This window comes from Aethalodelphis obliquidens, unplaced genomic scaffold, assembly GCF_003676395.1.
Source record: "Aethalodelphis obliquidens isolate GAN/ISIS:26980383/991018 unplaced genomic scaffold, ASM367639v1 scaffold10, whole genome shotgun sequence".
Taxonomy (NCBI): domain Eukaryota; kingdom Metazoa; phylum Chordata; class Mammalia; order Artiodactyla; family Delphinidae; genus Aethalodelphis; species Aethalodelphis obliquidens.
In genome coordinates this window covers 8,480,922-8,496,589 of record NW_020837954.1, presented here as the reverse complement: position 1 = coordinate 8,496,589, position 15,668 = coordinate 8,480,922, and the positions used below count along the sequence as shown (strand labels likewise).

Here is a 15,668-nt window from a genome sequence, read left to right as displayed (position 1 = left end):
TGTCTCCTTGGAGGGCTCTGTCTTTCCTTACATTTCAGGCTACTATGTTGCACTGTAACTTAGGTTCTCTGGTCAGTTTAATTAAAAGTTATGATTTTGTAGATCATACAGTGTTTTCTTATTGTAAGGGTGGGTACGATGTTCTTTCCAGTCTTCTCCATCCTAAGCAAAATTGAAACTCTCCAGTATTTTGTTGTTGTTTTTGAACTTCAGAAGCTGGCCCTAAAATTTATATGGGAGTGCAAAAAATCAAGAATTGCCAAAGTATTCTTGAAGAACATCAAGGTGATGATAAACAAGACTGAGTTATTGGTGCAAAGACAGACAAATACACCAATGGAAAAGAATACAAAGCCCAGAAACAGACCCACAGGAACACAAACACTTAATTTACAACAGAGGTAGCATACTGCAAAATAGTGAAGGGAAACACAGTCTCACAAGCGACAATTAGATGTCCACCTGGTGAGAAACTTACACCCACCTTACCTAATAACCAACAGGCCAATTCCACACGGACAGTAGAACAAAACGTAAAAGGCAAAACAACTCAATTGCTTCTACAAGTTAATATAGGGTAATATCTTCATGACTTTGAGTTATATATAAAAAAATCAACAATCATAAAGGAAAATAATGATAAATTTGAATACACTAAGATTAAGATACTTTGTTTATCAAAAGATACCATTAAGAGAGTGAAAGGCAAGTCATAGAGGGGGAAAGATATCTGCAACACATAGAACTGACAAGGATTCATATCAACAATATAAGAATATATACATGCTCCAACAACACATTAGAAAAATGGGCAAGAAATTTGAATGGTACTGCACACAAGAAGATATTTAACTAACCAATAACTGTATGTAAAGGTGCTCAACTTCATTTGTAATCAGGGAAATGCAAGTTAAAACCACAATGAGATACCACTAAACAACTACCAGTAATTCCACTCCCAGAAATAACTCAACAGAAATTCAAGCACATGAACACCAAGAAAATATATACAAGAATGTTCAGAGCAGCATTATTTGTAATAGTAAAACACTGGAATCAATGCAAATATCCATTTAGACAGTGGAATGGTAAGTTGTTTATTCAAACAATGGGATTCTCTACAGCAAAGGATATGAATAAAGCGCAGCTATATGCAACAATAGACATGCATCTCAGAAATATAATACAGAAGAAAAGCAGTCAGTATAGAGCAAAATAAAAGCAGTTAATATAGAGCAAAATACTGTATAGTTCCATTTAATATAAATTTCAAAAAAACAGGCAAAACTATAATGTTTAAGGGTACAGACTTAGGTGCTAAAACATCAGTTTGTTGTTAACTTTGTAAGGGAAGAAGAGGATAGTGATTGTGAAGGAAAACACTGGGGCTTTGGGGATGCTTGTTGTGGTCTCCTCCCTAACCTAGGTGGTAGTTACATGGGTGTTCGCTTTGTAGATAATTAATTGACCTGTATATTTATGTCTTCTGTGCTTTACTGCATATGTAGTATACATCATAATAACCTCCCTTCACTCTCCCTCCTCCCCCCCCAGAAAAAACTTGTGGCCATTAATGAACTTATTTTTTACTAGAGGTGCTTCAAATAGAGTGGTGGACTTATCTGAAATATATTCTTCAGTTCTAACTTTATAGGATTCTAGAAAGGTATTTTGTGTTTCCTTGGAGTCTGGTTGGGGGGATTCCTCCCCTGTTTGGAACTGAGAGACACAGAATCCAGATAATGGTTCAAACAAAAATGAGCTTTATTACTGACAAAAAGCTGGATTAGAGGGTATGTGACCACAGTGGGCTACCAAATACCCTACCTCTAAATTAGATGGACTTGCTTATTACCCAAGTCCAAGGCAGAGGCGGACAGCTTCAGGCTTTCCTGTAGCCTACCTCAGAAAGCTCAGGATCTGGCTGAAATCAAAGAAACACAGATACAAAGAAATTTGCCCATGAGTCACTCCTCTTTCCCCAGGATGGAGTGAGTGGGGGAGCTTGCCTTTCCCTCCTGGACAGGGGAATGGAAATTCTCTACACTCTGTGGAAATGTGAAGAATGAGGAAATAAATATTACCCCTAGCAACAGGCAGACTAGCTATGCTTGATAGTCTATCTGAAGTCAGCTCTCTGAAGCTTAGCAAAGGTTACCAGGGGCAAAAACTTTAGAATAAGCTTCATTCTTGCTCTTAAACCTACTTTCCCCTCCTCCACTTTTAAACCTGGGTATAAACCCCAACCACAATTTTTTTCAGTGGCTTTCCTGGAAGCATCTGCAGAGACTAGTAAGTGAGGGAGAAGGGAGCAGGTGATTATATATGTGAATCTTCTCTAAGTTGTATATTTACGAGTGAAATCTATCTTTCCCGTTTCTCCATGAGATGTATTAAATTCTGGTACACGACTTTAAGCACCTCTGGAGCTTATTTAAATTATTCTTTTTCCAGGTAAAGTCAAGCTTGGTTCAGTTACTTGCTTTTTCGTATTTAGAAATACTCAATGATTATCTACATTGGCCTTCTTCCAAAAAGACAATAAAATACAAATACATATCTACAACTTAAAGTTACTTCCTTTTCAGAGTGATGAATGATGATTACTGTGTGTCCACAAATACTTTTATTCATGATTTTAATTAGCATGGATAATTTGGTCCAGGAGATTTCAGTTCAGACACAGCAGTGCAAGTTTGCTTTTTAAAATTATACTCTTATTTTTATTCTGAGATAATTGTAGCTTCACATGCAGCTGTAAGAAATGATACAGAGAGATTCCATTGTGCCCTTTACCCAATTTCCTCCAATGGTAACATCTTGCAAAGCTGTTGCACAATTTCACAACCAAGATACTGACATCCGTACGGTCATGATACAGAGCATTTCCATCCTCACAAGGATTTCTGATGTCGCCTTTGTATAGCCACAAATACAATTTCCTCCCCCATCACCAATCCCCTCCTTAACCCCTGGAAACCACTAATCTGCTCTCCATTTCTATAATTTTATCATTTCAAGAATGTTTTATAAATTGAATCATATGGTACAAAACCTTTTCGGATTAGCTTTTTCATTCAGCCTAATTATCTGGAATTTATTCAGGTTGTTGCATGTATCCATAGTTTGTTCTTTTTTTTAATCGCTGAGTAGTATTCCATGGTATGGATATACCACAATTTTTCTAACCATTCACCCATTGGAAAACTCTGGGTTGTTTTGGCTATTACAAATAAAGCTGCTATAAACATCCATGCACAGTTTTATATGTGAGCATAAGTGTGCAAAAACATGTTTATAATGACATGTAACTCTTTACCTAATTTTCTGGCTGCTTAACTACAGAGCAAAGGAACTCAGGCATTTGCCAAAGGTCACAGACCACCTCCTTGTAAGTAAGGATTAACTAATGACTCTTATCAGTACTTGCAGCTTTATAACCTTGGGAACCCTTGACTGGCACTCTCACTCTCTCTCTCTCTCTCTCTCTCTCTCTCTCTCAGCTTCAATCAGACAAGATGCTTTTCGAGGTATATTCTTTGAAATATGAACTCCAAGAAATGCTCCTAAAGGGGAGGTTGGGAGAGTTCATGGTCAAATAAGTTTGAGGAAATTCTGAATACTATAATCTTATTCCTCTTTTGAAATAAACAAATGCTCTTTGGTGTACAAAAGGAAGGATCCAGTATCCAACTGCCCAAGTTCAAACCTCCACTTGCTAGACAGTAACCTTCAGGAAGACAGTTAACTTTCCCATATCTCAGTTTCCCCATCTGTAAAGTGGAAATAACAACAGTACCCCACTCATATGAATGAAAGATTAACTATAAGGACACGAGAAAACACGTGATAAATGTTAGTTATTATTACTAGTATTGCCATCATAATCAGAATCATTATGATCTTGTTAAAAACACACATGTCCAGACTCCACCCCTGGAGATTGAGATTTATTAAGTCTAGGGGAGAGTCTAGTCCAGATGAACAAGTAGAGGTTTATCTGGAACAAGAATGTGTCCAAGATAGTACTAGAGGCAGGATTCAAACCCAGACCAAACTGCCTGATGGAGAGATGTCACACTTAACATCCATACTCACATTCAGTAAATTCTTTAACTCTGTAGTCTTGCAAAAAGAGCACAGTTCTCTCCTGAACTGAAGGTTGGGCTTGTAATATAAACTCGTGATTCCTTAAGGGGTAGTTCAATAAAATAAAATGCAGTTCTGTGAAGCTGGTACACAACAGCTTGCAAAACAATTCCTAAATGTAGCAGTAAGCATCGGTATGTAAAAACTTTGTTAAGTCATTGTTTAGCAAATCAAATTTGAAGATAAGACATTATTTCTTTAGAAATACAAGAAAACAACTATGATTGCTATTATTTCTGTAGATTTCACCACCACACTGCTGATTTCCAAAGGTCTTACTGTCAAGCACCAGGCGGATTTCCAAGACACTTGGGGAATCACTCTGGAGGTGGTGGCAATCTTCTTACCACTTCGGTAGCAATCCTCAGGTAGGCTTTGGCCTGGAAAAGAACAGATTTGTTTGTTCTATATTTCTCCCTAGTAGACATCAAATGACTCACAAACTGTTTGCCATAGCTGTCTACTGAATTGAATAGTAGAAAGGCTGAATTAGATGAGGAAACTCAATAGTTAGAAGATACTGCTATGAACATTGCATGTAGGGCAGGGGAGAAAGGGGTTTAGATTATTTGGAAGGGGACTTTCCAAAAAAAATATTTAGTAGCAGCAATTACTGTTTTTCAAACTCTAACTCCTGTGTCAGCAAACTAGCAACCCAGTCTAGCTGCAGAAAACTTACACCTTCCTCTTCTGACAAATTGATATCTTGAGTTAGATACTGCCAAACTTCTTTGGCATAAGGGCTATTAGTCATTTTTGAAAAGGCTATCTATTACCACCCTATGTTTATCTTCAGAAAGCATTTTCTTTATTCTCTCTGACAATGGTGTCTAATACCAGCACCAAGCACCCCTAGGCTCCTCCATTTGGTGAGATTTAAGTACCACGCAAGAATTCCTGGAATCAGTTGTCACACTCTTCATCTCTGGCACCCCAGTACAACAGAACACGAAAAGCAGCTCCCAGGTGCTAAGTGGGCCACAACTAACCTAATGCCTGCACAGTCCAGTTAGAACAATGGTTATGGCATTTGCATTTTAAAGTTTTAAACAATTGAAATGTAAATACTACTTATTTCTCCTATCTTATCTATAAAAAGTAACTGTAAGACAATAGTAAGATTTTCTAGAACCAGAAATTTATACATTTATATGTTTACCGTTGTATACATACTACTTCTACTTCTACTACTACTACTGCTGCTGCCGCCGCCGCCGCTGCTAATACTACTGGTACTACTACTGCTACTACTGGAAGTAATGGTAAGAGCTAAATTTTACTTGAGTACTTAATATCTGCCAAGTATTATTTCATCTATCCTCAAGTTACCCTAAGGGGTAAATTCTGTCACGATTCCCACTTTATAGACAAGAAAACCAAGACCGTGAAAGGTGAAGAGTCTTGTCCACAGCATCACAGCTAGTGTGAGATGAGCTGGGCTCTAAACCCAGTCTGACCAGCTCCCTGACTCCGCATGGTAAAAGGACTGTTTGAGTCTTCTTCACCCTGACCTGATGAAGCGTTTAACTGTGTTTCACACATCTTGATTTTTTAAAACTATGCTTGAAAGTAAATATTTCCTCCATTGGGGGAAATATTTTAATATAGACCTCTCTGTATTTACATTATGAAGTTGATACAATGTATTAAGAAATCAGCAATTTGAAAAACAAAATAATTTTGATATAATATATATATATATTAAATCTTGTGCCACAAAGAGAAACCCATATTTGTAACTCACACCACAAACTTAAATATTTGCCACATATTAAGATCATAAAGAAAGAACAAAAAATGCATATACACACACACATATTTGTGTGTGTGTATATGTACCTGTATCTGTGGATACATATGTATATATACATATACATATAAACAAGGAGCTATTGTATAGCACAGGGAATGCTGCTCAATATTCTGAAAAGAATTTGAAAAAGAATAGATACATATATACCTTAAAAAAAAAAAAAGGTTACTTACATTTCCCCCCTGGGGGGTGGTGAAAAAAGCCAGTCATGTCTGTTATCTCTCAATCAACATGTTGGAAAATTGTTCATTATGAAAATTTTAAGTGATACTAATTACAATAATGACAAACCTTTAAGTGTACGTTGTCTGTATGTATATTGCTATGCTACTTGTTTCCTTGTTGAAACATAAAATATATGTTTCATGTTACTACTTTAAATCTTATATTTTGGCTCTACTTCTTGAAAAAAAATCCAATGATTATAGTCAGAAATGTTTGACTTTAAAAGGAGCAATTGGTTATTTATAATATTAATAATTGATATATTTGGGTTTGTATTTATCAAGCTTTTGTGGTCTCTCCAAAAGACCTGGTTTAATTTCTTATTCAAGCTATGCTAATTTATTTCCTACTAACTTTTAAAAATAAGTATAAACTTGACCCCTTTTCTTTGGAAGTTGTATATTTAATATTTGTCAGTTTTTAACCTAGAAACATCAGTATAATTTAAAAACTAATCAGAGAGTAATTCTATTTAGTACCTTTAAGATCTACCTTGACAGTGTAAGGACATTACACATAAATCTACTTTCAAATGCTACTTTTTCATTGGTGATACATATTTAAAAATTTTTTTTAAATACATGCACTGGTCCTAAGTGCACAGATCAGTGAAACTGTACACACTGAACACACCTCTGTAACTCAACACCTATGTCAATAAACAATACCTATGTCAGATCACTGAAAAAAACAACAACAACTATGTTCAATCCCTAATAGTTGAATTATACTTTATTTTACCAGGAAACTGTTAAAATTTCATTTGCGTCCTTTTTTTTTTTTTTTAAAGAATAGTTCTCAAAACATGAATAAGGCCTTATACGTTTTTACTGAGTACATACTATACCAAGTACTAGTATAGGTAATCTCATTTATGTAATCTCATAAGTAATCTCACTTATGTAAAATAAACACTATTGGTTCAATGTGGATGAAGAACTTGGAGTTGTCTGCTCAAAGTCACAAAGTCAGCAGGCTGGAGAACATTCACACGTGGGTCCACCTGACTCCAAAGCCCAGCTCCTTCTACCACATTACATATTAAACAGTAAATCCAAACTACAAGTAATTCTAATCATAATGCTCTATCTAAAAATGGTTTCAGTCTCTGCTATAGTTAACAACAAAAGACTTTGTTTAAAAATGGAAATAACATATACTTTATAAAGAAATATTTCTCTTAAATCTAAAAGTGCTGATTTTCAGCCATGCATCTTTTTTTTAAAATCATCTTTATTGGAGTATAATTGCTTTACAATGGTGTGTTAGTTTCTGCTGTATAACAAAGTGAATCAGCTATACATATATCCCCATATCCCCTCCCTCTTGCGTCTCCCTCCCACCCTCCCTATCCCACCCCTCTAGGTGGTCACAAAGCACCGAGCTGATCTCTCTGCTATGTGGCTGCTTCCCACTAGCTATCTGTTTTACATTTGGTAGTGTATATATGTCAATGCTACTCTCTCACTTCGTCCCAGCCTTCCCCTTCTCCGTGTCCTCAAGTGCATTCTGTATGTCTGCATCTTTATTCCTGTCCTGCCCCTAGGTTCATCAGAACCTACAAGGAATAAATGCTGGAGAGGGTATGGAAAAAAGGGAACCCTCCTGCGCTGTTGGTGGGAATGTAAATTGATACAGCCACTATGGAGAACAGTATGGAGGTTCCTTAAAAAACTAAAAATAGAACTACCATATGATCCAGCAATCCCACTACTGGGCATATACCCTGAGAAAACCACAATTCAAAATGAGTCATGTACCACAGTGTTCATTGCAGCTCTATTTACAATAGCAAGGACATGGAAGCAACCTAAGTGACCATCGACAGATGAATGGATAAAGAAGATGTGGCACATATATACAATGGAATATTACTTGGCCATAAAAAGAAATGAAATTGAGTTATTTGTAGTGAGGTGGATGGACCTAGAGTCTGTCATACAGAGTGAAGTAAGTCAGAAAGAGAAAAACAAATACTGTATGCTAACACATGCATCTTTATAAATACCTTTTATCTCCCAGTAGCTTTTCTAGGTTTTTAAAGCCTAATATTTTACAATGAAAATTTAAAGCTCACTAAGGCAAGCTGAGGCCATATCATTCTATAATCTTAGTTCTAACTTATGTTAAATTAGAGACATAAACCTATCTGACTGCACAAAATACTGAATGATTCCATAATAATCAACTTTGCTACATTTAACCTTTGCTTTTTAACGGACTATCTCTAAGCTTAAACTTTCAATATATCACACTCAAAGCAACGGTTAGATTTTTATTTGCTGAGAAACCACTAAAAGTGCTTAGTTTAACAGTTTCAATTTCCACAAAACTGTTGAGATTGAATTTTTTCAACCAGTGCAATATCATTTCAACAAATACTTTTTGGTTCTTATTGTGTGCAAAGCATTGTTTCGGGAAATCTGTGGGAGGTAACAATAAAAAAGGGAGGCAGAAGTGCTCACTGGTGAAGAGGTGGGGCCTTGAGATCAGACAGGTATGGTTTAAAATCCTGGTTCCATTACTTATTAACACTGGCCCTGGGCAAGTTAATTAACCCTTCTAGGCTCAGTTCCCATATGTGTAAAATGGTTATAATAATAGTATGTACCTCAAAGGGCTTGGGGGCATATTAAGTAAGAATAAACTATGTGAAGTACTGGAATATAAGAAGCAAATAATAAATACTAGTGGCTACTATTATTACTATTATGTCCTCAAGTAATTTACAATCTCATTGAAGAGCTCATATTAACATATCCTTTTGGACACTTTTTCTGCCTGAGGAATAAGTAAATTAAATCCCTTCCTTCTGTTTAATCCACAACTAGGAAAAGCAAACATATACATGTCATATGTAAAAAATATGATTTAGATTTCTCAGACTATTAATACTCTCTTTCTCAACAACTCAATTCTACATGAACTAACCCTCCTCTCCTATTCAAGATCTTTCATTGGGCCACCTAGAGACACAGATAATACAGCTGGATCTTATTTGTCTGCTCCAGGCTTCCAGGGAAGCCCTGATGGAGCTTTTTAATTGGTACTGTAACCCTTCCCAACTTTTCCAATGATGCCTCAAAGTCAGCACATTTCATACCTTTCGATTAATCACTGTGCTCTTAGTGTTTGTCTCTTCTGAAAGTTAAATATTACTGGGAGAGTTAAATCCCTAATGCCTAATTTTCAAAGATTTTATGGGCAGAGAATGAGAGCCCTGGAACCTGGTGCTGAGAGGAGGGAGTGATGGAAGATGGAGAAGAGAAGGTAGAATTAGAAAGAAGACAAAAAGCTAAAGATGAAACTTTTACTTGTTAATAAATTTGCCTGTAGTAAACCCCTAAAAGCAAACAATAAAAAGTATCAATCTAAGGGGCTAACTATTAACAAATAATTTTGCATATTCCGTCCCATTAACTTTTGCAGAAGTTTATCACGTTGGCAAGTAAACACTTCCTTCATTCTTTAAATGAAGACATGCAGGTAGAATGGGCACTAAGCTTCCATGCATATGGTAGAATTTGTTCAGAGGGCTGTGACCAGCTTCTGAGAGCGTATTTCCATTTAAGTTCATAGAGCAAAAGGGAAGGGGATTATCAGGAGGTAAGATTCACCATAAGAATAACCAGAAGGATCCTGATTCCAGGACTCAGCAACAGCTTCCTAATATCTAGGACAATATCTTTAATGCTGAAGCTGAGAACTCTACCCATATCTCATGAGTCAAATTCTGCTCTGATTTTTAGATGCCACCAAAGAGTGACATTTATTTGAAGCTACGTAAGGGGAAGGGCAAAAATGGACTCAATCCTTTGATAAAGGGCAGAAGAAAGACATTTATTGCTATAGCATCTTATACAGAACATTTCAGAAGACATAAATACTCATAGTTGTATTCTACTTGGCATTTTTCAAAGTATTTTCACATTATCATCTCATTTAATCCTTCTCATTATGATAACAATTTACAGATGGAGAGAAAGGTTCAGAGACATGAGGGAACTTGCCTAAGGTCACACTTAGAAAGTGGCATTCTTCTTAATGAAACCCCAAGCTAATACAGATTAATGCTTTTCCTTTCATGCAGAGACCTCTTTGAGAATCTAATAAAGCCCTTGTTCAGTTCCTCAGAAAAATGCACACTCATACATTCTGGATATAACTTCATGGGATTCTCAGACCCAGGTTAGGATCCTCTCTGTATTATGCCCTGTGGTTGTGCACACCAGTGGGACCTGAGGGGCAGAGTGTGCCCACCCTCTTCTCTAGATCTCTGTGATATGAAAAGGAGGTGAACTGAAAGCTAGCCTACATATACACAATAGAGAGACACTGAAGTAATCTTGCAATTAATTAGGAAGGGAAGCAGATACTGCACCAGGAAGAGGATCCATGGGCTATGGTTTCAGAGCTGAGTGTGGAAATAGCCTCTAGTACTACCTTAGACAAATTCCTTACTATAAATGAATCTCGCTTCTTCATCTGAAAAATGGAGATTATCATACATATCTCACAAAGGTGCTATGAGAATCAAATAATATATTGTATTTAATACACTCAAGTACTGTACTCACTTCTTAGAAGGAATTGAGGAAATCATAGCTATTAGTAGAATGTGATACAACGGAAAGAGGACAATATTTGGAAGGAACAGACTTGCCTTTTAATCACATCTTGCCATTTATTAGTTCTGTGACCTTGGGACACCTATTTAGCTTCTATGAGCCTCGGTTTCCTCATCTGCAAAATGCAGACTATTTATATATTACATTAAGTTCTTGTGAGCATAGAAAGTATATAAATGTCTAACAGTGTCTAGCATACTCTAACTGCTATTATTATTAGGAAGGTGGTTAATAATAATGAATGTCTGCAATCTAAGAGTAGGAAGCAATAACTTCCATGGAAACAAATTAAATACAAGGCTCCATTTTTTTTCCTTTTCACGGACATGTCTAAATCTTAAAATTGCTCAGAAGTCTTCATATATAAGGCAGAAGTCTTCACATGTAAGGCTGACAATGTAGTGCATGAAATTCTCACTACTTTAGCAGAGACCTCACCAAATCAAATCTAACTTAAACCCCAAAGAGGCAGCTTGCTCACATTCCCATAAATGTCACCCAGCAACAGTAAAATAATAGGTCTAATGTTTACGTAAATGTAAATGAGATTTTAAAAACATGTAACTCCAACAAACTCTACAAACATTGTTGTTTAGAGTTTTAAATCATATTACCTTTTGATGGTTGCTATATGTTCTCTGTTATATTACATTCCTTTAACTTTTTGAAATGTTTCTTGCTTTTGGAGAATCTCAAAGAAAACAAGCAATAATGGACAGGTGGGAAAATATTTAAAAACGTAAGTTCATAATTGAATTAAACTAGTAGGTAATTATTTGTATTCACCATAGAATGTCTTTAAATTGTCTGTTCTCAGGAAGCATTTAAAAGTGTGTAATTTAAAAACCCTCAATTTTCATACAACTTTTCATTCACTGCATTAAGTACACCTATGGTAGTTGAGATTGCCAGACTTCAACTATGAAAGCAATAAAAGGTTATGGTTTTTGCTTATCCAAAAGATTTCTAAGAAAAGACTGAAAAGGAAATTTAATGTTTATTATCTAAAAGGCAGAGAAAAGAAAAACAATGATAAGTACTACATTGCGTTTACTCAGAGATCATATTCCCAGCAACTCAATCACCTATATCATAACTGCCAACCCTTAAGAAAGAGAAAGGAGCTCTGGGCACCTAAAAGAGATAATTCAGAATGAATCTACTTTACCAATCTGAGACTCCTGACTGTCAGTTTTGCCCTTACTTTATTCACAGCTCTAACCAAGCTTGGCTCTTTTATTTCCAGTTCACATGGGATTACAGGAAGCAAGCTAGAATAAAAGGGGTAGTAGTTATGGACAGACAAAATAATGGTACTATAAAGTTATACTCATTACATAAGGGAAAAAAAGGAACTACTAGAAGACTGATTGGGGCTGCTTGGCAAAGGAGCACAAAAACGACATCAAAACTGATGTACCAGATGACGGCTCACTTTCAAACCTAAATAGCAAGTGCTACTTAGGAAAGAAGAGATATATATGGACGATTTTATTTCTATTTTAAAAAGGAGTAAAATTAAAGAATTTATGCTTAAAGGCATTAAGCTTCAGCAATCTTTGAAAATCTATCAACTGTATCTCCAATGATATTAGCTAATGAAACACTACTAGTTTTCCCACCTCACCTCCTCAATCTTATTTATTAAAATAAATGCAATGAAAATCCCATCTCTAAAGGTTTATACAGTTTCCCTATATCCGACTCAATATTTTCTTGTATTAGGTTTCCTTCTCCCAACAATCAGATGAACTTCTAATACTGAAATATAATAACCTCGGGCAGTTAGATATTGCTAGCCAGCAACATAAGAACTCTACAAGCTCTTACTGTTCGTGTTCTTCATGAAAAAACTGGTTGGGTGACAATTCTTTGTAGGTGAACGTGTCCAGTTGATAATTCAGAGTCAGCACTGGTATGTCTACCATATAAAATAGTAACTTAAAGATACTTTGGATATGTTAACTAATCTTTGTTTAACATATGTATTCCAAATAGACAAACTTGATCTCCCCAACTTTCTTTCTATACATCAAAAAGTATATATCCTGTGAAAAGAAATTAAAATACATATTTAGAAATATAACTTACCTCATCACTTTCAGGCTGTGAAAACACAATCGGCTGGCCTGTATCTGAAGCTTCCCGTATATTAAGATGTAAGGGAATATCTCCTAAAAGAGCCCACCAGATATCCATTAGTACCGCAAAAGTGTATATTGGCTTTTAGAATTTAATTCTTTGAATTGCAGAAAGAAACAAATCGACTCAAATCAACCTGAGTTATGACTATTCTCAAATCGCTAAATCTCTGAAAAACAAATTTCAAATGAAAATTAGGGGCAAAATATTCCATTTGAGGGCAGTTCCATGATCACATATGTATATATGAAAGCAGTGTGGCAGCCAATCATGGAATAAGGCCTCTGATTTATTCTTTGCTGGAAGTCTTTCAGCAACAAATGGCCTGGAAGACATCTGTAAATTTTTCTCCCTGTAATAACTGATATAGACATATCTTGCCACATAATAAGAGGAAATTGAAGAGGAAAAGATGGGGTGGCAAAGTAGTTTAAAAAAAGCCAACAAAATAATCTTCCTGAGGCAGATGACTGAGCTAAGAGAACTGCTGAAAATTATGCCAGACCTGTTATTTCAACTATCTGCCTCTTTATCAGATAGAATTATTTTTCTTTTATTATGTATTAATCTATATAGCATTATATATAACTTGTGAGCTTGATGAGCTCTCAGAAAATATATAAGAACCCCCAATATACAGACTTGAGGTCAGAGAGGGTATGTGTCTTCCCTGAGGATATATTAGGTAGTAGGATTTAGAGGAAAAATGCTCTGATCCATCATCCAATTGACTCTTTCTACCACACCATTACAAACGAAGCCTTTCAAAAGGCTGAGATTAAAAATGAAGTAGGGCTTCCCTGGTGGCACAGTGGTTGAGAGTCCGCCTGCCGATGAAGGGGACACAGGTTTGTGCCCCGGTCTGGGAAGATCCCACATGCCGCGGAGCGGCTAGTCCCGTGAGCCATGGCCGCTGAGCCTGCGCGGCCAGAGCCTGTGCTCCTCAACGGGAGAGGCCACAACAGTGAGAGGCATGCATACCGCAAAAAAAAAAAAAAAAATTGCAGTAAAAGGAGTAGAAGAGTTGACTTGTCATGGTACTCAGCATTCTTACACCTACTCCAAGTCCACCCAAAGGTTACTGAAACGTGTTTGTGTATGTGTGTGTTTTATGTAAAGAATTCATTCAGCCAGGCAACAGAAATAATGCAGAAGAATGTGTTACAAAATTACAAACCTACTACAATTTATATTATGAGCTACATGGAGGAACAGATATTTCATGCTCCTCCTACCAGCAAATTTTGAGATCTTAACCAACTGTTTAACTCTTTCCTAAAAGTTCAATAGACAAAATACATGAATACTTCAGTAACCATTTAAAGACCAGCTTTTCAGTAAATTTGATGTCTATTCTATAGATCAACTTTAGACTGTAGGAAGCTATCACAGGGGCAGGCAGGAGAAGATATTACAGAAAATACTTAGAAACCTGCAAAGTTTTTTCTCTTGATTTATGAACTGCCATTATATAGTAAAGAATACTGAATGCTTTCATTTCTACTACAGTAATGAAAGAAAAAAAAGTAAAACCTTCTCCGTTTTATAGCCACCTAGTGACATCACTTCTGCCCTCCAGAGACTCACAATCTGCAGAAGGGTAGAACAAGAAAGAGGAAAACCTTATTAGAAAACAGTGGCACAGTGAGAGCAGTAATAGGCTAACAATCGTATACGGAGAAGGATAAAAAGGAGTAAAGGTAATGAGAGTGGGTAAGGTTCGGCCTGGCCTTGAAAAGTATTTTTGAGGGGTTAGGGCTGAAGGAAGCACATTTCAGTGACATAAGTTAAAGGGGTTTCTGTGGCATGATCTGAGAGCTTTAACTACTATGTACAAACTGCCCCTGTAGGTGAATATGGATAAAGTTCTGAAGAGCCATTTTATGAAATAATCATTTGAAACACAGCCCCATGGATGAAAATAAGAGGCAGCCAGAGAGTCAGTAAAGGGTCCTGGGGGTTTCACCCATCCAGGAGGCCATGGCTGTGAGAGCTCTTTCCCTGATTTCAGTTCCTCATTCCCAATTCCAACCTCTTCATCATCAGAGCCCCTGCTCCAGTTCATGGGACATCCCTCTGGGTCCCATGACATTAAAAGGAGGAGATGTGCTCCACATTAGAACTCCAAATTATTTTTCCCATAACACTTTGAGATACAGCAGTCTATAGCATTAACCACTTTCTGTGATCAGTAATCAGTGTTTCTGATTTTCTGATTACACTTGTGAGCTGTTGGTTAAAATGTATCTTCCATATGTGAAACTGTTTCTCTAGGAGACACGTTTCAAATTCTAAATAACTGACTTACAAAATCATACCACCCATTCATGAATTAGGGAATTATAATACTGTCAGTATAATTCAATAACGTCATTATAATTACACATTTACTTTATTATATAAGTGAATGTCAATCTGTTATGTTATTATGCAGATTTGGGAAATTGAACTTCCTAGGTTAAATGAAAAACTGTTGCAGAATATAATTAGTAGCTATTATAACAATGTATCAAAATATATCATTAGTATTCACCTGGTACTGTGGTAGCTGCTTTAGTACAGATGCATAAAAACAATAATACATTTAACATCAAATTTTAGAAACTTAATTATAATAAAGAATGTTTTGAAACTCCTTGATCTTTAAGGGATCTTAATTGTTAACTACCCTAAACTAATAATTCACTCTATGCCTCCGTTATTTAGCATCT

The 15,668-nt window shown here is 36.2% G+C and overlaps 1 protein-coding gene across 8 annotated transcripts in view; it reads right to left on the bottom strand.

The window, feature by feature from the left end:
- Positions 1-1,076: 1,076 nt before the first annotated feature.
- The window catches only part of NUBPL (NUBP iron-sulfur cluster assembly factor, mitochondrial), a 252,379-nt gene continuing 237,787 nt past the window's right edge, over positions 1,077-15,668 (bottom strand). For 4 of the 8 annotated variants that reach the window (XM_027111026.1, XM_027111030.1, XM_027111025.1 and 1 more), the window contains one exon: positions 1,077-4,529. In XM_027111026.1, coding sequence (XP_026966827.1) covers positions 4,348-4,529 — 182 coding nt within the window. In that variant the 3' untranslated portion in view covers positions 1,077-4,347. Of the gene's footprint in view, positions 4,530-12,906; positions 12,990-15,668 lie in introns of all 8 variants that reach the window. The other 4 variants (XM_027111029.1, XM_027111027.1, XM_027111031.1 and 1 more) reach the window with 4 other exon arrangements.